We start from the raw sequence: 19,324 nt of genomic DNA on the forward strand, positions 1-19,324 counted from the left end.
AAAAAAAAAAAAAAAATGTTTAGCTACCATATTCCAATTTCCCTATATATGGCAACTTTATGGGTGACCTTTGGGACACCCCATAGATTCCAAACTGTAGTTACGTTGCAAAAATTATACACAGTTTTGTGCTTTGTCCTTTGAGAAGAGAACTGGAAGTGTGACTTGGTATTGCTTAGATCCTCAGTCTGTAGAAGAAAGCATATGGAAGGCCTCTTTCCTTTCAGCTCCTCTTTTTCAGGGTCAAGGCAGAAGAGAATGTGCATATGAGAGAAATCTTGCCAGCGTGACTGATGTGTTAGAGACCTTCAGAGCACCCACCTTTATAGCATTCCAGAATGACTGACTAAAATCTATCACCAGCCTTTGAGAAGAAATAGTGATTCATAGCACATAGCCCTTACTACCACCACTATTCCAGTGAACAAGAGTAGAGTGTTACTTTAGCTGGTTAGATCTTCAAGGAGTGTTTAATTAAATTACTCTTTGCTTAGCTGGGTCTTGTGGTGGGTCCCTGTAATTCCAGCTACTTGGGAGGCTGAGGCAAGAGAATCGCTTAAGCTCAAGAGTTGGAGGTTGCTGTGAGCTGTGACACCACAGTACTCTACTGAGGGTGACATAATAAGACTGTCTCAAAAAAAAAAAAACAAAACAATACATTCCTCTTTACTCTTCCCTAGGGCTTTGTTTTGCCTTCTGTGCCATGTATTTTCTAACTTTTGTTATTTTAGGACTTCTGTTACAGCTTCTAGTGTTTTGTATGCTCCTGAGAAGTAGGGCAACATCTTGCTTGTCTTTGGATCCTCTACCCTTGCCCCAGTTGTTTACTGTTCACCCTTCAAAGTCCCTTTCAGATGACACTTGCTGTCCCTGAGTAGCCTTACCTAGCAACCCTAAATGTCTTCCTCTGGTCCACTTCTATACCTTAACTAACTTTTGTCATGGAATTTACTATATATTACTGAAAATACCTGTTGATTTGTCTGTCTTCCCTCTCCCCAGTGAGAACACATGGAGCAAGTCCATAGTATCAATAGATGCTTTAATAAGCATCTGTGAAAGGGAACTGCAGTATCTAGTGGAAAGCGCCAAGCAAAATGCCTTTTAAATAAAAGATGATCCTATAATTTGTTCACTAAGTTGCAAGTAAAGACATTGAATGTTGGGAATTTTGTTATGGAATGATCTGGGAGGACCTTCATGTTTGAAACTATTGAGCAAATATTTGAGGGCCTACTGTGTGCTAGGCAACATTCTAGGCACTGAAGATAGACCAGTGAACAAAACTGACCAAAAAATGTCCCTGCACTCATGGAAGTTGTATCTCAGTGGAACGAAGCAAACACTATACAAAATAAGTAGACAAAATGTATAGTAATGTTAAATGATGGTAAGTGTTACTAAAGAGAGGAAAGCAGAGATGGAAGATAGAGAGTATTGGTGCTGGAAAACTTAGATATTTCCCCCCTAAAATGTGCCTGTCTGTGGAGTTCCTGTTGGGGGGTTCAAATTATTTATTTATTTATTTATTTTTGAGTCAGTGTTTCATTTTGTCACCCTCAGTAAAGTACTGTGGCAACATCGCTGACAGCAACCTCAAACTCTTGGGCTCAAGCAGAGCCTCAGCCTCCCAAGTTTCTGGGACTACAGGTGTCTGCCACACCCTGCTATTTTTAGAAATGGGGTCTTGCTTTTGCTCAGGCTGGTTTGGAACTCCTGAGCTCAAGTGATCCACCCACCTCAGCCTCTTAGAGTACTAAGATTACAGGCATGAGCCACCGCACCCAGCTTCAGTTCAATTTTAAATGTCATCTGGAAAGATGTCACTGAAATGGTGACTTTTCAATAAAGACCAGAGCAAGTTGTGAATACTGAAAGGGGAACAGCATTTGTATGTAAAGGCCCTGAGACTTTCCATACTGTGCTTTGCAGTCCTGAGGGAGAATCCCAAGAAGAGAGAGTTTTAAGCAGAGTGACATAACGTGACTTGCACAGCAGTTTTTGTAAAAGTGGAGTCACGTCTAAATAAATTCATTGCAGGTTGGGATATGAAGGTATCTAAATTTATGATGAGTTTATCTGGATAAAAGGAGCATTCTTGTTGATACTAGATATATATCGTGGGACAAGGGAGGGCAGAAGTAGGGAGATACATTGGATAGCAATGACTCAGGAGAGAAATGATGGTGGCTTGGACCAGCATGGAATTAACGAGTAGGTATGTAGGGGATAGGGAATTGATTGGGATTCTGGATATATTTGAAGATAAAGCTGGTAGGGTTTACTAATGGATTGGAAAATATGAGGAAAAAAAGGAATGATGACTCCACTGTTTTTGTAATTTTACCTGTTGTGCTATTTTCCCCAAGACCTTTTAGCTATCTTAAGTTTGTCATGACTGAGTCACTAGATTTGTCTCTCCTCATGGAGTTGCCTTGTGCTGTATACACCTTGAATACTTTATGAGGACTTTCTTTGCTGTTGATCTGGTAGCTGATGCTTTTACAATTGGGTCCATGGGGGTATGCTCAGAAAGGAAGTTAACCACATAGTAGAACTGATCTGGTAAGATTGTAATTGCCTTTAGAAAAGCATTTGGATTTTCAAAGTTTGTTCAAGCCTTTTAAACTAAGCAGAGTGAAAGTGCTGATTGCAAGAAGAAAAGCAAGTGGGCAAGTTTCATTTTCCCAGTTCTGGTACTTTTGGTGATAACTGGCATTTATTGAGTACTCTGAGTCAGACCATACAGTAATACTTTATTTTCCCTATACTGTTTCTTTTAACCCGCAACAAAGCTGTGAGATGTTAAAGTCATGTTGTCACTTAACAACAGGAATACATCCTGAGAAATTCATTGTTAGGCAGTTTCATCATTGTGCAAACATGACAGAATTTTTTACATAAACCTAGATGTTATAGCCTACTACACACTTAAGCTGTATGGTATAGCCTATTGCTCCTACATTATAAACCTGTACTGCATGTTACTATACCAAATACTGTAGGCAGTTGTAACATACTGGTGCATTTGTGTATCTAAACATAAAAAAGGGCCAGGTACAGTCTAGCACTCTAGGAGGCCAAGGTGGGTGGCTCATCATTTGAGCTCAGGAGTTTGAGACCAGCCTGAGCAAGAGTGAGACGCTATCTGTAGTAAAAATAGAAAAAATTAGCCAGCTGTTTTTTCTGGGGAGGTGCCTGTAGCCTTAGCTACTAGAGAGGTTAAGTCAAGAGTTTGAGGTTGGCAGCACCCATAGCTCAGTAGGTAGGGTGCCAGCCACATAACACCGAGGCTAGCAGGTTCAAACCCAGCCCGGGCCAGCTAAAACAACAATGACAACTGCAACAACAACAACAACAAGGGCAGCTATGGCTCAAAGGAGTAGGGCACTGGCTCCATATGCCGGAGGTGGTGGGTTCAAACCTAGCCCCGGCCAAAAAAACAACAAGAACAACAACAAAAATAGCCTGGTGTTGTGGCAGGTGCCTGTAGTCCCAGCTACTTGGGATCTGAGGCAAGAGAATCACTTGAGCCCAAGAGTTTGAGATTGTTGTGAGCTGTGATGCGACAACACTCTACCAAGGGTGACAGTGAGATTCTGTCTCAAAAAAAAAAAAGAAAGAAAATTAAAAACAGTATTCTGGGCCAGGCATGGTAACTTATGCCTATAATCCTAGCACTTTGGGAGGTTGAGGTGGGAGGATTGCTTGAGGCCAGGAGTTTGAGACCAGCCTAAGCCCACATAGCAAGAACTCATCTCTACAAAAAATAGAAAAATTAGCCAGGCATGCTGATACATGCCTGTAGTCCCAGCTACTCAAGAGTCTGAGGCGGGAGGATCACTTGAACCCACAAGTTTGAAGTTACAGTGAGCTACAATGGCACCACTGCACTGTAGCCTAGGAGACAGAGCAAGACTATGTCTCAAAAAGAAAGAAAAAAAAGGGAGGCTGGGCTCGGTGGCTCACATCAATAATCCTAGCACTCTGGGAGGCCAAAGTGGGTGGATTGCTTGAGCTCAAACGTTCAAGGCCAGAATAAGCCAGAGCGAGACCTTATCTCGAAAAACAGCCAGGCATTTTGGGCGCTGTACTCCCAGCTACTCAGGAGGCTGAGGCAAGAGAATCACTTGAGCCCAAGAGTTTGAGGTTCCTATGAACAATAATGCCATGGCACTCTACCACAGGTAACAAAATGAGACTCTGTCTTAAAAAAAAAAAAAGGAAAGAAAGAAAAGAAAAACCATACTCTGCACTAGAAAATCTAACCACTGACATTTATCTTATCTTTTGTCATCCTAGCCAACAATAACCAAATGGAATTTGAAGAACTAAACTCTACGCCAAAGAACCTTTATTTATTTATTTATTTAATTTTGGAGACAGAGCCTCAAGCTGTCGCCCTGGGTAGAGTGCTGTGGCATCACAGCTCAACGCAATCTCTAACTCCTGGGCTCAAGCGAGTCTCCTGCCTCCGTCTCCCAGATAGCTGGGACTACAGGTCTCCGCCACAACGCCTGGCTATTTTTTTGGTTGCAGCCGTCGTTGTTTGGTGGGCTTGGCTGGATACAAATCCACCAGCTCAGGTGTATGTGGCTGGCGCCTTACCCGCTTGAGCCACAGACGCTAAGCCTAAAGTACCTTTAGTGTCTTTAAGGCTTTCATATTTGATTCTACTTCTTTAACTGTCCCCCCCATTTTTACCTGGCTAACACCTGCTTAACACCTGCCTATTCTTCAGACTCAAATGTCATTCTCTAGGAAGCTTTCCTAATGTCTCTTTCCTGAAAACATATATGGTACTTCTAAAAATTAGATATCTTTACATCAAGACACTTGCATTTTTTGTTTCTGCAATAATTTCCTCCAGTGTAGTTTATGTACCTGTTTCTCACTTTAGACTAAACCCTCTAAGAGCAGGGATTAAGTTTCATTCATTTTTACATTGCCAATATCTGATATAAAGACTGGTAAACGAGTTTATTCCTTCTTTCTGCTTGGTATGTATTATTAGTTTGTGAGGACATCTTGTGGCCAGATCATTTATTGCTATAAACAGACTTATTTTGACATTTATTTTTTACATTGATTAACCTGTTGCATAAAACATGACATAATATTGTTTGGGATGGTTTATATTGTGTGATTCTGTTTGTTTTCCTTCAGGAACTTCTATAGGATAAACAACAGTAAAACCAGTGAAGTGATAGTTCATGAAATTCCCAAATGTCTTCCTGGTGGGAGCCGTAAAGGCCATTACATATCTGGATTTTATAATTAGTGATTAGGGAGACAGTAGACAGATCTAGATTTAAATCACACTTCTGTCAAATCTCAGGTGACCTTGAAAGTAGCCACTCTGAATTTATATTCTTTGAACAATGGAAGTTATCCCTTCTTTAATATACAGAGGATGCCAAAAAAAAAAAAAATACACATTTTAAGAAAAGAAAAAAATGTATTAAAATAGTAATACTCAATATGCAGTGATAACAAAAGATGGATACAGGTCACACTGAGCACATTTCATAATTGTAAAAGTCAGTTGGACTTGAATATTATAAATTTAATACACTTTTTTCTTTCTTAAAATGTGTATACTTTTTTTTGGCACGCTCTGTATAGCGTATGTAAAGTGTTTGGCACACAGTGCCCGGCTTATTAAAGTGCTCTAGGTAGTTACTGATAGTTATCTACAATCTAAGTAGCACTTAAGATAGTCCCTCACCCCCAAATGCAATAGATATAGCAAATATTCACCCATATTTTGCCTGAATACATCTCTAATAGTGAAAATTACTGTTATTTGATGTAGTAAATTCCATTCACAACTTAGTTCTGATTTCTAAATATATGATGATGGGTTTTCCTAGTAACTTAAATAGAAAGGTATAAAAAATTGACATCTCTATTTTCCTATAGGTTTCCTTTTTAAAAAAATTTTTTTTGGTCTTTGGGGGCTTTGTTTGTTTTTTGAGGCAGTCTCACTGCCGCCCTGGGTAGAGTGATGTGGCATCATGGCTCACAGCAACTCCAAACTCTTGGGCTTGAGCAATCCTCTTGCCTCAGCCTCCCGAGGCAGCGGGCATATAGGCGCCCACTACTATGCCTGGCAAAATTTTCTATTTTTAGTACTGACTGGGTCTTGCTCTTGCTCAGGATGGTCTCAAACTTGTGAGCTCCAGCGATCTACCTGCCTCAGCCTCCCAGAGTGCTAGGATTACAGATGTGAGCCACCATGCCTGGCCTCCTTTTAAAAAATGTTTAATATAAAATTTAAAAATTTTAAATTCATTTTTCCACAAATTTGTCTCTCATGAAATACTTTTTTTTTTTTAAGACAGAGTCTCAGTATGTCACCCTCAGTAGAGTGCTATGGCATCGCAGCTCACAGAAACCTCAAATTCTTGGGCTTAAGTGATTCTCTTGCCTCAGCCTCCCAAGTAGCTGGGACTTTAGGTGCCTACCACAACACCCAGCTATTTTTTTGTTGTAGTTGTCATCGCTGTTTGGCAGGCCCAGCCTGTGTTCGAAACCACCAGCCCCGGTATATATGGCTGGCACCCTAGCTGTTGAGCTACAGGCACCAAGCAATGAAATACTTTTTGTTATGATACTTAACTATAAATGGGACAAAACCTCAAAAGCAATTTAATGTCATAGAATTTTATTGTCAAACATAATTTTATATTAAAATGGATATGTGGTATAAGCTTAATTAATTCTGGTAACTCATTAATTACTATATTTCTTCCAGTCTTTAAATTGTTTTGACCTGTTTATTACTACATCATTTAAAAATTACTCTGCTTTTTCAAAAACTATGAAAACACACAAATAAAACTGCCTGGTTCCTGTAGTCCCAGCTACTCAGGAGGCGGAGGTAAGAGAATCACCTAAGCCCAAGAGCTGGAGGTTGCTGTGAGCTGTGACACCATAACACTCTACTGAGGGTGACAAAGTGAGACTCTGTCTCTAAAAAAAATAAAATAAAAAACTACCTGGTTTCAACAGGTTAACAGATGACAGAAACCAGGTGGCTTTGTTGGAACAAAATTTCCAAGGAAAACATTAAGACATTATCCATAAGGTTGAAAGGCTCAGTTGAATATTTGATTTCTGTGGAGGAATTGAGATAGCAAAAAATACTAATGTTTTTTTCTTAAACACTTTTCTCTTTCAAAATAATTTTCATAACAATTTCTGTCATAGCAGTATTGGCAACTATCTTTAATTTCTGGATCAACTTTTTCGCTTTTCTATTACCACAGAATGAATGTACAAAATTCTTTGTTTTACATTTAGGTGACTGTAATCTCTGCTGTTCCGGGGAAAGTGGTTTGTGAAATGAAAGTAGAAGAGGAGCACACTAATAAAATGGGCACTCTCCACGGCGGTTTGACAGCTACTTTAGTAGACAACATATCAACAATGGCCCTTCTATGCACAGAAAGGGGCGCACCCGGAGTCAGTGTTGATATGAACATAACGTATGTATCCAGACTGTGCCCCAAATGACTTTTTTAAATGTAATAACTTACCAAACAACTGAGACTAAAAACATTTATATTAATGAAGTACGGATTTGATTAGCTGCTTATCTCCATAGTGCAGCCATAGATGATTTACCCTAAAACATTCCATGACCTTAAAATCTAGAACTAGAGCATTAATTCCCAAGGCCTGTACATATAAATAGTAGAGAAGGAATGATCCCAAACATTCAGCTTTTTTTTTCTTTTTTTTTTTTTGAGAAAGAGTCTTACTATGTCGCCCTCAGTAGAGTGCAGTGGCATCACAGCTCACAGCAATCTCAAATTCTTGGGCTCAAGTGATTCTCTTGCCTCAGCCTCCCAAGTACATGGGACTACAGGCGCCAGCCACAACGCCTGGCTATTTTTTGGTTGCCATTGTCACTGTTGTTTAGCAGGCCAGGCCAGGCCACGCTCGAACCCACCAGCCTCAGTGTATGTGGCTGGCACCCTAATCACTGAGCTATAGACGCCAGGCCCCAAACATTCAGCTTTTATACACACAGACACACACATTAATAAAGGGGGATGATCACAAACTCATGATTTATGTTTCTTACAGTCCTTAAAAGGTACCAGTCCTTAAAAGTACCAGACAAATGTCTTACAAGTGTTGTATGAAGCACATTTAAAGGGTGAATAAAATCCAAAGCAAAGTTGGGAGTACTGAAATTGACTGAAATGTTATTCATACACATTGTAATCTTGTTCTAACAAGGGGAACACAGAATAGGATAGGATCCTGGATTTCTTCCTTCAACTGCACAGGCATGCTCTATAAGTTTAAAACATATGATCAGGAAGCAATGCCACAGTGTCAGGCTCTCACTCACTATTGTGAAAATCTTTACAGAGACCAAACTTAAAAAAGTTTGCAAAAAGTAAAAAATTCAGTTTCAACATAAACTGTACTGTTGCCAGTCTCATTTAGTAAAGAGTAAGGTGAAGGGATTTAGTTTCAAGTCGATTGCTTTTTCCATCTAAGCAACAGAAAAATGTATTGTTGAGAGGACAGGCAGGGGTTAGGGTGGGAGAGCCATTGTTATGTGGGTTTTTAAGCAATCTAAATCTTTTATTAGGTTAACTTATAACCTTTATTAGGTTAACTTATAACATTCAGTCCCTCATTACTATGGGAATAACTTAAATTGAGGGTGCAATAAGCAAATCACAGGAGAATATCAAAGAAATGCTTTTGAAACTAAGATGTTCAGAAAAGAAAAAGAAAGGCTCTGTTTATGTTTCTAGGGGGAGTATTCAGTAGTCCTTATTTTATTCCTGGTGATGAGGGGTAAAACTAGTTGATTCTGCTTTTCCTTAAGAAGAGAGAGATTGAGCAATGCCTGTGGCTCGGTGAGTAGGGTGGCAGCCCCATATACCAGGGTGGCAGGTTCAAACCCAGCCCCAGCCAAACTGCAACAAAAAATAGCTAGGTGTTGTGGTGGGCACCTGTAGTCCTAGCTACTCAGGAGGCTAAGAGAAGAGAATTGCCCAAGCCCAAGAGCTGGAGGTTGCTGTGAGCTGTGACGCCACAGCACTCTACTGAGGGCAACAAAGTGAGACTGAAAAAAAAAAGAACAGCAAGATCATCGGGAGCCATGGCTCACACCTGTAATCCTAACACTCTGGATGGGTGGATTGCCTGAGCTCACTCTAATCCCAGCACTCTGAGAGGCCTTAGGTGGAGAGATCTTTAAACCTAGCAACACATTTCATGGGCTTCTAGATACTGCTGCTTTCACAACCCTAAGGAATTTTTTTTTTTTTTTTTTTGAGATAGAATCTCACTTTGTCACCCCTGGTAGAGTGCAACGGAGTCATAGCTCACAGCAACCTCAGACTCTTGGGCTCAAGCAATCCTTTTGCTTCTCCCTTCCTACTTGCTGGGACTACAGGTACCCACTACAAAGCCCAGCTGTTTTTACAGACGAGATCTCACTCTGGCTTAGACTGGTCTCAAACTCATTAGCTCAGGCAATCCACCCACCTAGCGCCTCTCAGAGTGCTAGGATCAGAGGCGTGAGCCACTGCACCCAGCCAGGAATTTTTAATAATTCAAGAGCATAGTTTTCGCCTTTCAAAATGTTGCCAAAAGTATTAGCCACTATCAAGAGCTGCCTGAGCTTAAAAAATTGATTGAACAGAAATCACGACATAGTCTCAAAGATTATACATATTTCAAAAGTGAATAACACTTCAGTCAATTTCAGTTAATGAACATCTCACTGTTCACTCATAGTACTATATGACATGGTACCAAATTTACCCTTGCATATGAAGTTCTATATTGCACAAAGAGAGGAAGCTTGTTAAACCATGACATCAGAAAAAAATAAATCTGGGGGCTCGGTGCCTATAGCTCAGTGGCTAGGGTACCAGCCACATATAATGCGGCTGCTAAACAACAATCACAACTGCAACAAAAAAATAGCCGGGCATTGTGTTGGGCACCTATAGTCCCAGCTACTTAGGAGGCTGAGGCAAGAGAATCACTTAAGCCCAAGAGTTTGAGGGTCACTGTGAGCTGTGATGCTATGGCACTCTACCAAGGGTGACATAGGGAGGCTCAGGCTCAAAAAAATAAAGAAATAAAAATAAATCTGGGTTTCAAAACAATAAAAGAAGAATTTCTAGGATAAGAATACATACTGCTGGGCAGCGCCTGTGGCTCAGTGGGTAGGGCGCCAGCCACATACACTGAGGCTGGAGGGTTCGACCCCCGGCCCCAGGCCTGCTAAACAATGGCAACCGCAACAAAAAAATAGCCAGGCGTTGCAGTGGGTGTCTATAGTCCCAGCTACTTGGGAGGCTGAGGCAAGGGAATCACTTAAGCCCAAGAGTTGGAGGTTGCTGTGAGCTGTGACGCCATGTCACTCTACCCAGGGCAACAGCTTGAAACTCTGTCTCAAAAAAAAGAATACATACTGCTGACAAAATGTCTGTTGCCCAATTTGCCAGATATGTTTGCTCATCTATAGCACAAGGTGTTGCAAGTCTTTCCTTGATTTCCCTTAAGATAATGGCTATTAGCTTGGTGCCTGTGGCTCAAGTGGCTAAGGCATCAGCCACATACACCTAAGGTGGCAGGTTCGAGTCCAGCCCAGACCTGCCAAACACCAATGATGGCTGCAACCAAAAAAAATTGCCAGGCATTGTGGCGGGCGCCTATGGTCCCAGCTACTTGGGAGACAGAGGCAGGAGACTCGCTTGAGCCCAGGAGTTGGAGGTTGCTGTGAGCTGTGATGCCATAGCCCTGTACCCAGGGGGACAGCTTGAGGCTCTGTCTCAAAAAAAAAAAAAAAAAAAAAAGATAATGGCTATTTGCCAAAATTCTTGATTTATAGGAGAAAATTTGGAGAAATAATGAAAACTAGGTAAATTACTACTAAACATGAGATTTTTATATCTTTAAATTGAGGTACATGAATTCAAGATGAGCCTACTGATCTACTTTCTAGCAACAATTCCCAGCCATAAACAATGAAAACTCTTTGTTTTTTTTGGCTCTCACTCTGTCACCCAGAATGGAGTGCATTCATGTGATCACATCTCACTGCAGCCTTGAAATTCTGAGCGCAAGCAATACTTCTGCCTCAGCCTCTAAGTCAGTGGTTCTCAAGCTTCCTAATTGCCGCATTAATTGGGGCTGAATGAAGTGGCTCACGTCTGTAATCCTAGCACTCTGCAAGGCTGAGGCAGGTGGATTGCCTGAGTTCACGAGTTTGAGACCAGCCTGAGCCAGAGCAAGAGACCTTGGTCTCTAAAAAAAATAAATAAAATTGCAGAGAGTTGTAGCAGGCACCTGTAGTCCCAGCTACTTGGGAGGCTGAGATAAGAGAATCACTTAAGCCCAAGAGTTGGAGGTTGCTGTGAGCTGTGACGCCACAGCACCAAGGGCAACACAGTGAGACTCTGTCTCAAAAAAAAAAAAAAAAACAAGATATTGGTATTTTGCCCAGACTGGTCTTAATTTCCTGGCCTTAAGGGATCTTCCTACCTCAACCTCCGAAAGTGCTGGGATTATAAGTGGGAGTCACTGCTACCAGCATGAATTCTTGCTTTATAAAGAGCAAAAACAAGCCAGGCTCAATGGCTCATGCTTGGACTCCTAGCACTATGGGAGGCCAGGCATAGGATCTATTGAGCTCAGGAGTTGGGTTTTTTTTTTTTTTGCAGTTCTTGGCCAGGGCTGGGTTTGAACCCACCACCTCCGGCATATGGGACCAGTGCCCTACTCCTTTGAGCCACAGGTGCCGCCCTCAGCTCAGGAGTTTGAGACCAGCCCGAGGAAGAGTGAGATGACATCTCTACTGAAAAATAGAAAAATTAAGGGCAGCACCTGTGGCTCAGTGGGTAGGGTGCCAGCCCTGTATATTGAGGGTTGAAGGTTCAAATGCGGCCCAGTCAAACAGCAAAAAAAAAAATAGACGGGCATTCTGGCAGGTGCCTGTACTCTCAGCTACTCGGGAGGCTGAGGCAAGAGAATTGCCTAAACACAGGAATTGGAAGTTGCTGTGAGCTGTGAATGCCACAGCACTCTACCAAGGGTGACAAAATGAAACTGTCTCTTAAAAAAAAAGAAAAAGAAACAAAATTAGTTGGGCATTGTAGCAAGTACCTGTAGTCCCAGCTACTAGGGAGGCTGAGGCAGAAGGATCACTTGAACCCAGGAGTTTAAGGTTGCTATGAGCCTAGGCAATAGAGTCAGATTGTCTCAATAAATAAAAGCAGAAACATAAAAATTAATTGTAAGAAAATTATTTCCCTTTAAAACAGTCTTTCTAAATTAATTGAATCAAAGACAATTTATGATTACAAGTGGGTAAGAAATGTATGTCTTCAAAAATATGTATAGAAATTCATCACCAGGATTGTAAAGACCTCATATTCTTTATATTCTTCTATTATGTCATTGTAGAGTTGAATATTTCTAAATATTGATCTCACAAGATAGAGACACCATGTAATATGTCACCTAAGAAGCAGATTAAATGAAAGCTAGAGGAAATCTTTCATCAGCCTCAAATAAATAGCAAGTATGAAATTTAAATGGAAAAAGTAGTGGCAAGAATACCCCTTCTCATGTTCATGTGGAGAGAAATATGTGAATAAGGTAGAAACTGGGAAGGACCGGCCAATCACATTTGGTAATACAGAAAGCTTACCAATATTCTTGAACTATTTTTAGGGGTAAAATAAGTTACACAGTCAGGCTGTTTATGAAATGCATAAAACTTTCCCTTTTAAAACTTATTGCCATTGACTATATTTAAATTTGTTTCTTTTTAAGGTACATGTCACCTGCAAAAATGGGAGAAGAAATAGTGATTACAGCACATGTTCTGAAGCAAGGAAAGACACTTGCATTTTCCTCTGTGGATCTGACCAACAAGGCCACAGGAAAGCTAATAGCTCAAGGCAGACACACAAAACACTTGGGAAACTGAGAGAATAGAAGAATGCCAGCAGTGAATAGCAAGTGTAAATTTAACTTGAACAAATATAATTTTCAAAATAAATTAGCAAAACCAGAAATAACTAGTATTTTTGTGAGCAAAATGGCAGAGCCATTTTGAGGTGAGAATATTTTAAAACTGAAGAAAAAGACCTAAAAGAAAAAAAAAAAAAAGACCTGGTTGGAGTGAAGCTGGAGGTGTATATTTTATTTCATTTTAAGTGTCTTTGCTTTTTTTTTTTTTGAGAGAGAGTGTCTCACTGTGTTGCTCAGGCTAGAGTGCTCTGGTGTCAGCCTAGTTCACAACAGCCTTAAACTCCTGGGTTCAAGCAGTGCTCCTCCTTCAACCTCCTGTGTAGCTGGGACTACAGGCACCTACCACTATGCCTGGCTAATTTCTGTTTTTAGGAGAAATAGGGTCTCACTCTTTTTCAGATTTTTTTTTTTGGAGACAGAACCTCAAAACAGTCACCCTGGGTAGAGTGCGGTAGCATCACAGCTCACAGCAACCTCCAACTCCTGGACTCAAGTGATTCTCCTGCCTCCGCCTCCCAAGTAGCTGGGATTATAGGTACCCTCCACAACGCCCAACTATTTTTTGGTTGCAGCTGTCGTTGTTTGGCAGGCCTGGGCTGAATTCGAACCGGCCAGCTCAGGTATTATGTGGCGGGTGCCTCAGCCACTTGAGCCACAGGTACCAAGCCCAGACTGGTATTTTTTTAATCCTGTATATAATTGGATGAAAAATTATTTTGTTCAAAGCATTTTGAAAACTTAAGGAAAGCAAAGAACCTAGCATAGCTATTTTGAGGTGAGAATATTTTAAAATTGAACTTCATTCCATATTGACCTAAAGGAGAAGATAAATTAATAGTTATCAAAATATCATAGACTAGGCCAGGCACAGTGGCTCACGCCTGTAATCCTAGCACTATGGGAGGCCGAGGTGGGTGGATTGCCTGAGCTCACGGGTTCCAGACCACCTTGAGCCAGAGCAAGACCTCACCTGTAAAAATAGCCGGTATTGTGGCAGGCGTCTATAGTCCCAGGACTTGGGAGGCCGAGGCCAGAGATTGCGTAAGTCCAAGAGTTTGAGGTTGCTGTGAGCTGTGACGCTACAGTATTCTACCAAGGGCAACATAGTGAGACTCTATCTAAAAAAAAAAAAAAAAATACTACAGACTGTGTAGCTTATAAACAACAGAAAGTTCTCACTGTTCTAGAAGCTGGAAAGTCCAAGGTCAAGGGTCCAGCTTTTCCTGGTGTCTGTTGAGGGCCTGCTTCCTGGTTCATAGATGGTGCCCTTTTGCTATGGCCTGGGTTCTCTTTTATTAAGGGCACAAATGCCACTCATGAATGCCATCATGATCTCATTACCTCCTAAAGACCCCCACCTTCTAATATACCGGGGTTAGGATTTCAACATACAGATTTGAGGTGGGCACATTAAGACTGTAGCAATGGCCAGTGCTTAATGAACTTTAGGTCCTTCCCAGACCTAAAATGCCATGCCAAACTTCTATTTCCTTTTTTAAGATTATGAAACTTCAAAATAGATGACCATGGCCATAGTGAAAAATAAAATAGATTAAACCATATTGCCTAAAATAGTCCTCAAGAAAGTTTGAAACAAAAGCACATTAGTGATACAGAAAACAGTCCAAATGCTTTTTTTCTGATAACTTCTTATAGAATTGGTATCTCTTGGGGGGCAGGGGGAAGAAAGCATACTAGTAGCCCCTTTTCTAGTACCTAAAATAAAATCATACAAATCTTTATGATATTAAAAAGACAAGTTAACAAATTATTTAGTCAAAGATCTCAAACTTCTGTTGACCACGGTACTCTTAACATTTGATTTTTGTATCAGGGCGTCTTCAGTGAACATCTCATGACTAAAGACCGGGTAGAAAAAAAAGAAACAGCTTTCAATTTGTGTCAATAGTTAAAGGTTGGTTATCCTTTGCCTAAATTATAATACATCCTAATCTATCAACTGAAAGGACGCAAGCAGACTCCTTAAGAGCAGTGAGCATACAGGAAACACAAGATCTTGATATCTAGTATTTCCCACTAAAAGGAATTCCAGGGCTGGAGGCTGGGAGGAAAAAAGTTACAAGGTATCTCAAAGAAAATGCTTTTAAAAAAAAAAAAAGGATAAAGGCATTCAACATGCACTGTGGGGAAGAAAAAACATCTTGAGTCCATAGTGTTTAGGTAGGTAACAAATGGCAGGCTTACAATGAATACCAGAAAATATGGAGAAATGGATTTGGAAAATACTATTTTGCTATTTTCAGTTAAAGATGGGGGTTGAATCAGCAATGGAGCTTTTGAGAAAAGGTGGCTAGTTACAGGTTCCCATATACTGCTAATGAGTCCTTTATCTAGCACAGAAACAGGATGCTTTTGAGCAAGCAATCAAAATTGACACCAAAAAAGAGCAGGAGGGGCAGCGCCTGTGGCTCAGAGTAGGGCGCTGACCCCATATGCCGGAGGTGGTGGGTTCAAGCCCAGCCCTGGCCAAAAATGGGGGGGGGGGGAGAGCAGATGGGAGTGTGCTTCAGGTGTTAATTTGATAAGGACACAAGGCTGAACTAACCATGAACACAACTCACACAAAACGAGGGACAGTTTACATGGACAACTGCCCTGTACTCCAAAAAGTGGATGTCATGAAATAGGTTAAGGAACTACTCCAGATTAGAGAATTGGGGCTGGACACAGTAGCTCAGGCCTGTAATCCTTGCATTCTGGGAGGGCTACCATGGAGGACTGCTTAAACTCTGGAGTTTGAAACCAGCTTGAACAAGAGCAAGATCCCAACTCTACCAAAAGAAAAATTATCCAGGCACAGCAGCAGGAAGCTGAGGCAGGAGGATCACTTGAGCCCAGGAGTTTGAGGTTGCAGTGAGCCATGCACTATAATCTAACCTGGGCCACAGAACAAGACTATCTCAAAATAATAAGCCAGGCTCGGTGCCAGCCACATACAAGGCCTGAGCCTGCTAAACAATGACAACTGTAATCCAAAAATAGCCTGGTATTGTGGCAGGTACCTGTAGTTCCAGGTACTTGGGAGGCTGAGGCAGGAGAAATGCTTGCACCCAACCAAGCATTTGACGTTGCTGTGAGCTGTGACGCCACCGCACTCTACCGAGAGCGACACAATGAGACTGTCTCAAAGGAAAAAAAAAAAAAAAGCCCAAAAAGACTAAGGATATGACAACTAAATGTAATGATCCTGTACTTACTAGGGTTTTTTCTAAAAACACTACCAAAGATATTGGGACAACTGACAAAACTGGAATAAGGACAGTAACATGTTATTGTTACAATCCCCGTGTTTGGTTAGGTTTAGTTATATAAAATATTCTTGTGCTTGGAACAAATACCAAATACTAAGGGGTTAAAGAATCACAAAGTATGTACACAGGGTATCCATAAAGTTCATAGGCAGTTTAAAAGAGCCTGCACACAAACTTTATGGACACCCTGAATATATAAAGAAAAAATTATGTGGGAAAATGATAAAAAATGTAGAGGTAACATTTTTAACAGAAGCTTTCTGTATTACTTTGACAACTTTTCTAAGTTATTCCAAAATAAAAACTTAAACTAAGTGGCTGCTGAAATGCCTAATTTAATGAACATACGAAGTGTACTTCAATACAGTAAAATGGTTAAGAGCTTGGGCTCTAGCCTGGTTTTAAATCCTCCACTATTTATGACTGATGTGGGCAAGTAACTTTACCTATCTACTCAAGAGTTGTCAGATCAAGTTAAAAGCTTAGGAGAGTACCTGACCATAATAAACATTTATAGTGTTATTTAAAATTGATTCTAATTTTAAACAAATCAGAGAACATGTGAAAGCATTTTGAAATTAAAATATTTTTCCTTTTCCCTGAAGCCAGGCATAAGGGAAATGCTGTTGAATGCTGACAAAATGTCCTTGATTCCTATTCTTGAAGTTACAAACTCAATTGCCAGCTTTTTTTTTCTGAATGTACTGTTTTCAGCCATGCACTATGAAATAATCCCCTAAGGTGACCAGTAACATCTCCCAGTGACTTGCAGGGGGAAAAAAGTTACCACTTCAAGCTTTGTATATTCACCTGAATAGTCAGGGAACTTTCACCTATTTTATTTAGGTTTTCATTTTTCAAATTCCAACCAGAAGCTAAATACAATTGGAAACTGGTAAGCACTAGTTTTACTCCAAAGGAGTAGGATCATTCAGATTTACTCCAATAAAAGTATGCAACCCTTAAGCAAAGCTTTTCTTCATTTAAAAGGAAAAAAAAAATCTATACAGTAGTCTTTCCTTATGTTCATTGCACAAAGTGAGTTCTCCTTTTAGAACTTTGACACTCAATGGCTATTTTTACAATTTAAGATTCCAACTTTTTAAACTTTTCTACTCAAAAACCCTAAGTTTTTCTTTAGGATAGTGTAGAAACCATTATTTCTGCACAATTCACTGGAATTTTTTTTATAATTAAATCTCTTCTCTTTAAAACCCAAAACAAAAACCAAAAAGGAAAGTCCTCTACCTATCATGGTTTCTGCAGCTATGAATGTATTTCTCAGTTTTATAGCTGCTTTAGCTACTTCAGACTCCAGATCTGCTTTAATGTGCCCAACTGCACCCACACTCAGCAGAATACTCTTTTACAACAGCAACTTGGGGAAAGAGATCTGGAAAGAAAATACATGTATTTATGAGTACCAGGAAATAAACATGGCCCAGTAGAATAGGAGGCAAGAATGCCTACAATGAGATGTTTTTTTCATTTAAGATTTCTTTCCCATGGTTGTATTTTCCTTTTTTGTTAAAACAACCACTTCTGGTTATTAGAATGAATCTGACAGTGCTGTGGAACAACGGTGATTATAGCAAAGCTATGAAGTTTTTCAAAATGTTACTTATACCTGTTACATTCCCTTCTCACCCTCTAAATACTGATGACAGATGTCAAAGAGGCAAAAAAACCAGCATAAATGGGAAGACCATCAAAAATGAGTATCACCTTGTGCTTTCAAATACATTTAAGCATGTCAGTGTACAATAGTCCTTTCATTTCACATTTTTAGTAAGATGCTGATGCAGTGCAGCAAGAATGCAAAGCATCTTCTTTCACACAGTCCGTGCAGAAGACATCTAATTTTTTTTTAAGTTCTGAGATACAAATGATTAAAAAAAATAAATCCAAGATGAACAAGTTTCAAAATGCATAGTGTTCTGTGCATGAGTCCATTTTTTTAAAACTCTGAAAGAATAAAGTGGTAAGAAAAATAAGAAAAAAATTGCTGCTGCACTCTTTGATCTTCTCCATTTTGCTGGTCAGCACTCTATTCTGGCATATAAGGACGGAGGTGATCCTCTATGGTGCCAACTGCCCAGTGGGTGAGCTGTTCCTGTGGCAGGTAGAGGCAGATGCTGCATAACTTGAAGATTGTAGCTTTGTTTTTTGGAGTCTGGAAGGGAAAAATTTTTAATATTCTTAATAAACAAGAATTTAACATAAATTCATATGAAGTCAATCTTTCCCACTATTCACTAAGCACCTATAAGCACAGTTAACAAACATACAGAGTAAGAGATAAATTACAGCCATGGTCCCTACCCATGTCTAGTTAGAATCTTGCTATACAAGACACTGGAAAAAGAGAGTAAAAACAATTGTAAACAAAGAACACAGATTTCAGCAGAAGCTTGAAGTCACATTTAGAAGACAAAGCATTATGTGGTAGGTTGGGCACGGTGGGTGGCTCATGCCTATAATCCTAGCACTCTGGGAGGCCACAGGTGGGTGAACTGTTTGAGTTCAGGAGTTCGAGACCAGCCTGAGCAAAAGTGAGACCTGTCTCTATTAAAATAGAAAAACCAGCCAGGTGTGGTGGTGCATGCTTATAGTCCAGCTACTACAAAGGTTGAGGCAAGAGAATCGCTTGAGCCCAAAAGTTTGAGGTTGCTGTGAACTATGATGTCAGCACTCTACCCAGGGTGACAGAGTGAGACTCTGTACCAAAAAAAAAAAAACAAAAAAAAAAACAAAGAGGGCCAGGTGCAGTGGCTCAGCCTGTAATCCTAGCACTCTGGGAGGCCAAGGTGGGTAGATTGCTTGCGCTAACAGGTTTAAGACCAGTCTGAGCCAGAGGGAGACCTGGTGTATAAAAGTAGCTGGGTGGGCAAGCCAGGTGGGTGCCTATAGTCCCAGCTACTTGGAATGCTGAGGCAAGAGAATTACATGAACCCAAGAGTTTGAAGTTGCTGTGAGCTATGACACCACAGCACTCTACCAAAAGCAACAAAGTAAGTCTCTGTCCCCCC

At 40.4% G+C, this 19,324-nt stretch overlaps 2 protein-coding genes across 3 annotated transcripts in view; one reads left to right on the forward strand and one right to left on the reverse strand.

The window, feature by feature from the left end:
* ACOT13 (acyl-CoA thioesterase 13) overlaps positions 1-13,067 on the forward strand; it is a 21,020-nt gene extending 7,953 nt beyond the window's left edge. Inside the window, exons 2-3 of the mRNA XM_012804261.2 lie at positions 7,306-7,490; positions 12,823-13,067. Of these exons, the coding sequence (XP_012659715.1) occupies positions 7,306-7,490; positions 12,823-12,979 (342 nt within the window). The 3' untranslated portion in view covers positions 12,980-13,067. The remainder of the gene's footprint in view (positions 1-7,305; positions 7,491-12,822) is intronic.
* Positions 13,068-17,092: 4,025 nt separating this feature from the next.
* Positions 17,093-19,324, reverse strand: part of CUNH6orf62 (chromosome unknown C6orf62 homolog) — a 16,879-nt gene continuing 14,647 nt past the window's right edge. For both annotated transcript variants that reach the window (XM_012804233.1, XM_003788340.2), the window contains exon 5: positions 17,093-18,468. In XM_012804233.1, coding sequence (XP_012659687.1) covers positions 18,343-18,468 — 126 coding nt within the window. In that variant the 3' untranslated portion in view covers positions 17,093-18,342. The remainder of the gene's footprint in view (positions 18,469-19,324) is intronic.

Source organism: Otolemur garnettii, unplaced genomic scaffold (assembly GCF_000181295.1).
Source record: "Otolemur garnettii isolate 467f Iridium unplaced genomic scaffold, OtoGar3 scaffold00026, whole genome shotgun sequence".
In the NCBI taxonomy this organism is placed as follows: Eukaryota; Metazoa; Chordata; class Mammalia; order Primates; family Galagidae; genus Otolemur; species Otolemur garnettii.